General features: G+C 43.4%; 1 protein-coding gene across 1 annotated transcript in view; it reads right to left on the bottom strand.

The window, feature by feature from the left end:
- Positions 1-326: 326 nt before the first annotated feature.
- Positions 327-8,745, bottom strand: part of ptpmt1 (protein tyrosine phosphatase mitochondrial 1) — an 11,396-nt gene continuing 2,977 nt past the window's right edge. The window contains exons 2-4 of the mRNA XM_037697721.1: positions 7,190-7,270; positions 5,636-5,827; positions 327-814 (exon numbers count right to left, since the gene is read on the bottom strand). Of these exons, the coding sequence (XP_037553649.1) occupies positions 686-814; positions 5,636-5,827; positions 7,190-7,270 (402 nt within the window). The 3' untranslated portion in view covers positions 327-685. The remainder of the gene's footprint in view (positions 815-5,635; positions 5,828-7,189; positions 7,271-8,745) is intronic.

Raw genomic sequence — 8,745 nt, forward strand, 5'->3', positions numbered from 1 at the left:
TTTTACAGCGGTGCAAAGTGATTATTGAGTTCAGGACAAGGAGTTTTCTGGGCTGTGCTGTAAATGTTTCAGTTGTCTATATTCTACACAATATTTATTATCTCTTTAAAAACTTTTATTTTTGAATAGATCAGATGAAAGCCTTCCTTAAAAAGTATAGATTTTGACAAATAATGTGGAAAGTTTGAGGACATTGGTGCTTGCTCAACTGTTTTGGTGTCTGGTGAGGGTGAGCCAACCTCGTTCAGCTCAGATTTACTGGACGAATCTCAGATCAGCTCTTCATCCAGTGAAGCCTTAACTAATAAGAACAAACGTGTGGGTATCACAATATTTATTACAAGATAAAAACACAACGTTTGTGATACAAACAAGTAATTCAACTGGCTTGATAGTTTTGTTAAACCCTTGTAATAATACAGTGTATGATTCCTGGAATTTCAGCTTCTATAACAGCTGCTTCTTTACAGAAAGTTTTTTTTCCTGAACATTTATTTTAATAGAAACAAAAAGCACAAAGTAAAGCTCGATGATACAAGCAGGGATGAATGGACTGTTTCCCAACAGGGCCTTCAGATGTTGGATTAAACACCCAGAACAGGCCCAGACCTGCTTCGATGGAGGCGCCGAGTCCAGTTTTCTGCCTCAGTTGGATCAGGGAGGTCCCAACGGTCAGCACACTCCCTCAGCTGGTCTGTCCACACACCTCCTTGTGGTACTTCCTGAGCATCTCCAGCTGAGCCGAGCGCACCAGGATGTGGGGTCGAACTGACGCCAGCCTCTGACAGGCCTCCTCTGGTGTGCAGTTGTGTAACTGTGAAGAAGAAAACTCGGCATCAGAACCAGAAACCCCTCATCCTCCCTGAGTGAGCAGAACAAAGCACCTTCACCAGACTCAGCCGAAAAGACTCATGAACTGAAAACATGTTCGGCTGCGAGCAGCAGGAAGAGACTGATCATGGGTTCAATGGTCAGTTGAAGCAACAATAGTTTGTTATCTGAATGTCCAAATACTTCTTTAAAACGTCCTCAGTTGATCCAAAATGCTGCTGCCAGAGTCTTAACCGGAGTTAGTAGGAGAGATCATGTCTCTCCAGTTTTAGCTTCTCTCCATTGGCTCCCTGTCAAGTCCAGAATAGAATTCAAAATCTTACTTCTAACCTACAAAGCTGTCAACAACCTGGTTCCATCTTATATTACAGATCTTATTGTTCCATATTTTCCTAACAGAGCACTTCACTGTCAGACTGCAGGCTTACTCATGGTCCCTAAAGTTTCCAAAAGCAGAATGGGAGGCAGATCTTTCAGTTATCAGGCTATAGTTAGGGTTGACTTGTTATGCTGCTAAAGGCTTAGACTACTGGACGACAAATTGACCTCATTTCTTGAAACGATTTGTTAAAATTGAATAGTTTTCGGGCAGAACGGTGGTGCAGTTGGTAGAGCTGCTGCCTCTCAGCGAGCAGGTTACCCTGGTTCAAATCCTGGTCCGGGGCCCTGCCTGGGTGAAGTGTGCATGTTCTTTCTGTGCATGCGTGGGTTTTCTCCAGGTACTCCAGTTTCCTCCCACAGACCAAAAACATGCATGTTAGGCTGATTGGTAACTCTAAATTGTCTCTAGGTGTGAGTGAGACAGTGAATGGTTGTTTGTCTCTATGTGTCCCTGTGATGGATTGGAGACCTGTCCAGGATTTCCCCTGCCTCTCGCACAGTGATGGCTGGACATGGGCACCAGTGACCCCCACGACCCAAAAAGGAAGAAGCGGTTAAAGATAATGGATGAATAGCTGTCATTTGATACGATTTCTATCTTAACACGTGATTCTTGACCTGCCATTGTGTTTCTATTCCTACCAAACCCAGCTGGTCGAAGCAGATGACCACTGGTCCTGAGCCTGGTTCTGCTAAAGTTTCTGTCTATTCTGATTCTGATTCTTCTTCATGAGGGAGTTTTTCCTTGCCACTGTCGCCTTCATGCTTGTTCAAGATGAGAGTTCTGTGATGGAGTTAAACTCAAAGCAGTCTGCTCCTCAGATAAATAATGTTAAATTAATATTTATATATGAATGTTTCTGTTCAGTGCCCTGAGATGACTTCTGTTGTGACTTGGCGGTATATAAATAAACTGAATCAAACACTGACAACAAGAACAAGCAGTTTCTAACAAAAGGAGAATCAAGTCTCATTGTGGACCTGCTCGGACCTGATTCAGGCACAGACCAACAACTTTAATTAAACTGGTCACGTTGGGCTCTAACGTGTGTCTGAACTGTACGAGTTTTCATGTAGTGAGTCCAAAATACGTTCAATACAAAAACAACTGGACTTTATTTGTAACAGAAGACGTTTCGCTCCTCATCCGAGTGTCTTATCTCACTCACAAGTATTGGGTGGGATGACCCTCTGCCTGAAGACTTGCTTGGACGGTGAGAGAAGTGGAAGTCCAGTCTTCAGGTTGTGAAGGAGTTATTGATACCAAGATGTTATCACCCCCAAGGATTTGGGAAAATAATTAAAACAGAACTACACCACTTTTCAGATGCTAGTAGCATAGCATATGGTGCATGCTCCTATCTCAGATCTGAAAATGAGGAAGGTGAGATTCGTTGTGTTTTGATCATAGCTAAAGCCAAAGTTGCTCCTTTGAAAATCACAACAATTCCCCGTCTTGAGCTCTCAGCTGCAGTGGTTGCTGCTAGATTGAGTGTTTTGTTAAAATCAGAACTCAATATGAAGATAGACGCAGAGTTTTTCTGAACTGATTCACTATTAGTGTTGTCATGTATTAACAATGAGGCAATGTGGCAAATCGAGTCCAGGTAATAAGAGACAACACAAGTCCAAGTCAATGGAATCACACTGACACCACTAAAAATCCAGCGGATTATGTGTCGAGGGCTTTGTGCCTCTGAGATTTTGACAACTAACAGGCTAACGGGTCCTGAATTTTTGTGGAAGAGCGAGAGGAACAGGGAATTTAAATCATGCCCTGATCTGTTAGTTGGTGACCCAGAGGTTAAAATTGTTCAGACATTTGTGACAACAACAAATGACACTATAGATTTTCTGGAGCGTTTCACTAGATTTTCATCTTGGTCAACGCTGATTAAAGTAGTGGCCAGAATTAAAAGACTTGGATGCCAGGATAAATGTGATTCAAATGTGGTGAGTGTTGAAGAACGTTTAAATCAGTGGTGAGACTTGTACAAAAACATGCCTATGGCTTAGAGATGAAGTTACTTCAAAGAGGAGAGATCCTTTCACATTCTAGTCCCCTCTTCCATTTGAATCCATTTGTGGAAGATGATCTGTTACGTGTTGGGGGACGATTAAAGCATTCATCTCTTTGCGAGGATTTTAGTCATCCAATGATTTTGCCAAAGGATAGCCATATTACTAATCTCATTTTGTCCTACTGTCACACACACAGGTGTGTCATCAAGGCAGAGGTCAAACCCAAATGCAGCCTAGAGTAAATGGCTTTTGGATTATTGGCAGCAGCAGGCTGGTGTCTCAGCTGATTCATAAATGTGTGCAGTGTAGGAAGCTCAGACGGCCAGCAGAAGAACAGCTTATGGCTGAGCTTCCGAAAGAACGTTTGGAGGCATCTGCGCCATTTACTTATTGTGGTATGGATAGTTTTGGTCCTTTTGTTATTAAAAGGAACCGTAAAGAACACAAGAGGTATGGTTTGATACTCACATGTCTCTATTCACGTGCTGTTCATGTTGAAATGTTGGATGATTTATCCACAGACTCATTTATTAACAGTCTGCGTTGCTTTATTAGCATAAGGGGAGCTGTGCGGCAGATACATTGCGATCAAGGAAGACATTTTTTTGGAGCTAAAAATGAGTTGACACGATGCGACGGTAAACATCTGAAATCTTTTCTGGCAGAGAACCAATGTGACTTCATTTTTAATGCTCCATCTGCAAGTCATGCTGGTGGTGTTTGGGAGCGTCAGATACGCACCATTCGAAACGTGTTATTCATTCAACCTTTATTTAAACAGATAAATCACATTGAGCCTCGAAGACTCATTTACAAGTGAGACCTGTTTGGACAGACAAAACAGTGGTTAACTGGACACATGTAGGAGTTGGAGGCAGAAAAAATTCCTATCAGACTTTTTTCTTGGCTGAGAAAAACCCCTAATTTTGAAAAAACACCTCGCACAAACAAGCACATATTTACGTAGACATTCTGCAGAGCAGAGCATAAGAAGGAAGAGACGAGAGCGGTCAACAACGCCTACAGATGCTCTCGAGGTCACTGTAATCAGTCAATGTCCTCCGGTGAGATCCATAAACATTCTCGAGGTATGTCGAGAAATGGCCAAGAATAACCTCCTTTAGGAGATTTTGTAAGGGAAGATATCTACTTCTCAAAGCATTGGCGCCGTGTGCAGTTTTTGATTGAACAGTTTTGGAGTCGTTGGAAGAGAGAATACCTTCAGAATATTTCCATTCGACAAAAGTGGCGCGATCTTAAGCCCCCAGTATACTGCCGCGTACGTCCATATGCAGAGGTACGAGTGTCCCCCCCCCAGGGCATGTCCGTGCAAAGCTCAAATTTTTACGACCTCATACCCAGTGTCGCACAATAAACTGCCCAGCGACGGACTGTTTTGTATTTCCCTTCTTCATCTCTGATCTGGCCTTTTCTTTTGTTTTTTTGCCAAGAGGCAGTGATCTCTTCCTCCTCCGTTGATGCCATGACTGAAATGTTGAGAAATGAAGGAATTTGTAACAAGCGAATTCAACTCAGGTCCAGCGTGGCTGCGGGAGGGTCTGGAGAGTTCCTGGTGGGCTGGTCTGATGTGTGGGCTGTAGAGCCAGTGCTCTTTTTTTTGTTTTAGAACTTTTTATTAACATATAAACACAGAACACCGCTGCGGCGGAGGCTGCCAGCGCTCCCCCCCCCCCCCCCCCCGACCTGTCAATCAATACAGTAGGCGTGTCAGCAAATGACCAATCGGCGACCTCAATTTGTCCCGAAGGTAAAAGCCCCTTGTCTGTGAAGCTGCTCTGCAGCTGCTCGGGGTGTACACTGGAGTACAAAGTCTGAATCCTCTGCGTGCAGTACACGCATACGTACACGTGAACGGACGTACGCGGCAGTATACTGGAAGCTTTAAAGTTAACGATATGGTTCTAGTAAAGGAGGATCTTCTCCTAAGAAGTCAGTGGCAGTTGGGTCGCGTTGTGGAATCTGTGGAATTGGTAATCAGAGTCCCTACAACTAAGGATGTTCTAAAATAATTTACAGTCCGTTACAACAACATTAAAACAGAACACTCAGGCCTCTCTTGTAAATGAGTCCTCGAGGCTCAATAAGATGAACCTGTATAAATAAAGGTTGGATGAAAACACCACTACCGCTGCACCTGGGCTGCCTCGCCTCCACCCAGGGAGCGGGTGGTGGTAGCGTTTTCTTTTTTTTTTTGTGCATGAGTCGGATCCACAACATGTCCAATAATAAGTTGACAATTCCTGCTTTATAAGTCAACACCACAGACGGCCTGCGGTATGAAAACAATTAAAGAGACCACTTCCAGTTTGGGTCAGGACGCTGCTGGTATCTTGTGGTGAACATTACATTCTGTTGTGTTTACTCACGTTCATGTACTGACCCGTATGAGGTATGCAGCGGCGAGCGTGGCACTGCGGGAGCGCCCTGCCTTGCAGTGAACGTACACGCTGGTTCCCCGCTGTCTGTGCTGCAGGACAAACTCCACCCCTGAGTGGAGGTTCTCCAGGCTGGGGACCCCGGTGAGGTCCACGGTGCTGAGCCTGAGCTGCTCCACTCCTGCAGCGCGCCACTCCTGCTCCAACACACCATGAGACGCACACGTCACACTCATCCCTGCACTGTGCCCCCCCCCCCCCCCCCATTTTGATATAGGCTGATTCCCAGATTGACTTTGGGCTCTGTAGATGAATTGTTTTTCTTTAGGCTGCTCCCTTCTTCAGGGGTGCAGAGATATTTCACCTCATTCTTCTTCTTTCAGCTGTTCTCCAGATGTCTCCATAGCAAGTCCTCCTCCATCTCTCTCTGTCCTCACTCCAACTACCCCCATATCCTCTCTAACTGCATCCATGTATCTCCTCTTTGTCTTTTTCCTGACAGCTGCATTTATAACATCCTTATACCAATATACCCACTGTCCCTCCTCTGGACATGTCCAAACCACTGTCCCTCCTCTGGACGTGTCCAAACCACTGTCCCTCCTCTGGACATGTCCAAACCACTGTCCCTCCTCTGGACATGTCCAAACCACTGTCCATTCTCTGGACATGTCCAAACCACTGTCCCCCCTCTTGACATGTCCAAACCACTGTCCCCCCTCTGGACATGTCCAAACCACTGTCCCCCCTCTGGACATGTACAAACCACTGTGCCTCCTCTGGACATGTCCAAACTATTGTGCCTCCTCTGGAGATGTCCAAACCACTGTCCCCCTCTGGAGATGTCCAAACCACTGTCCCCCCTCTGAACATGTCCAAACACTGTCCCCCCTCTGGAGATGGGCAAACCACTGTCCCTCAACTGGACATGTCCAAACCACTGTCCCTCCACTGGACATGTCCAAACCATCAGTCTGGTCTCTCTAACTTTGTCTCCCAGTTGTTCAACCTGTGCTGTCCCTCTGATGATCTCATTCCTCACCTTCATCCTTGTCACTCCTCTTTTCTTGTGTTCTCTCATTAAAATGAGCAGCAGGTCTGTTTACTGGTTGATTAATTTATTCACACTTTATAATCAGAAGTCGGTCACTGAAGCAGATTGTTGACTGCAGGGAACTCAATGAATATTCATTCAAATGAGGACAAATTTGTCTTTTGAAATTTCATTATAAAAATAATCTTAAATCAACATAAAATGATTAAGAATAAGAATTTAGGGAGAAATAGTATGAAGAAATAAAGTAATTACTAAAACTGATGATTTAACGATGATGCAATCATCCATCAGGAATGGCTGCAGGGGGTGAATTCTCATAAAAAGGTTTTACACCAGATGTCCTTCCTGACTCAACCTGGACTCGAACCTGCAGCCTCGACCACCGACATGATCATGTAGATCAGGAAACTGTACATGATGCCTCTGTGCAGTTCAGGCAGGATTAAAGTCCCAGAATAATCTGTTGAGACGTTCAGCTCCAACATGAATGAATGAAACTCACCTCAGCTGAGTTGCAGAAGTATTTGGTTTCAAACTCCTCATTCATGGTGACAACGCCCCGAACGTTCTCCGTTTCCACCAGCTGCAACACAACAGACCAGTCGTGGTCACCTCAACAAACAGACATGGCAGCAGCTGTCTGCTTCATCTGAAGGATTCAAGTCATCGCTCATAATGTCCAAAGAATTAAATAAAAAAATCAGAGTAAGAAAGAAAATCTGCACAATTTATCTATTTACATATTGATGTTAACATGTCCTTAAAGCCAGAGTAGCTGTCAACATCTGCAGTTTGTAACTTGTTTTTACTGTAGCACTTTTTAAATAAAGCAACTACATTTACATCAGTCACCACCATACGGCTCACATCACTTATAATAAATTAACGCAATCATTAGTCAGGCTTATTATTTAATTAAATTCAATTAGAAAAACTTTATTTATCCGGGGGGGGGGGGGGGGGATAATAAAAAAAAAAAAAAGAAAATAAGAAAAATAACAAATAAAAAAATAATAAAAAAAAGAAATTGAAATGGAGGGGGGGGTGGGGGGGGGGGGAGGGGGTCAATTAAAAGAAGCACATAGAGCATACATGAAATAATACAAGATAAAAATACATAAATAGAAGAAAGTGCAATGGTCAGTGAGGTCTGTCCTTTTTGCAACTAAAGTCCTGTGGATGGGGCGATGCGTGTGCATGGGGGGGTGGGCGTATGAATGTAGGCCTGTCACAATAAACAGTAAATGAACTAATCGCTTGATAAATGGAAATTATTGACCTCGTTTTCATTTATCGGCTTTATCGTTTCTTCATGTCTCTCTCTTTCTACTGAAGACACTGGATGACAAAAGGCTCAACTCCGGTGCTCTTCACTGACCCCTCCCTTTCTCTTTTCTCTTTAAAATCTGTTTTAATCGTCCAGAATCATGTTTTTGGATCATTAAACGCAGCCAAGCTGAGAAGCTAAGACCTCAGGAAAAAACCTCCGTCTTGTCGAAGCTCCAAAATTCATGGTTGAAACCCGTGCCTTCGTGTAAAAAGTTTTTCTCTGCAAAAAAAAAAAAAAAAACAAACCCTGAGAACTTGTTTACTGATTTTTTTATTAAAAACGTTGTGCGAAAAATGCTACGCTAAAGAACTCAAACCACACAGAGCATCCGCCATTTTGAGAACTGAACAAAAGGAAAGAGAGACAGCCCAGGTCACGTCAAGAGGCCTACATCACTTTTTTTTTTTAGACGCGCTGCTCGCTCCCTCACTATCCATCCTTCTATTCAAACAGTCTTATACTGCCATCCGGTGGTCAAAAAAGGTACTACACATAAATTAACCAACATTTCTTCTTAAATTTGACAATGATTAATTATTGTCAAATTTCAAATATTATTGTTTATCGCAATAATTTCTGAGACAATCGCCCAGCAACATTTATTATTGTGACAGGCCTAAGTGAATGTGCATGTACTGGGAGAGGGGATATGTGTCTGTATGAATATTAAGAAGCAGGACTAGTTGTTTATGTCTGTATGAATATTAAGAAGCAGGACTAGTTGTTTA

Source organism: Nematolebias whitei, chromosome 2 (genome assembly GCF_014905685.2).
Source record: "Nematolebias whitei isolate Nwh7 chromosome 2, NemWhi1, whole genome shotgun sequence".
In the NCBI taxonomy this organism is placed as follows: domain Eukaryota; kingdom Metazoa; phylum Chordata; class Actinopteri; order Cyprinodontiformes; family Rivulidae; genus Nematolebias; species Nematolebias whitei.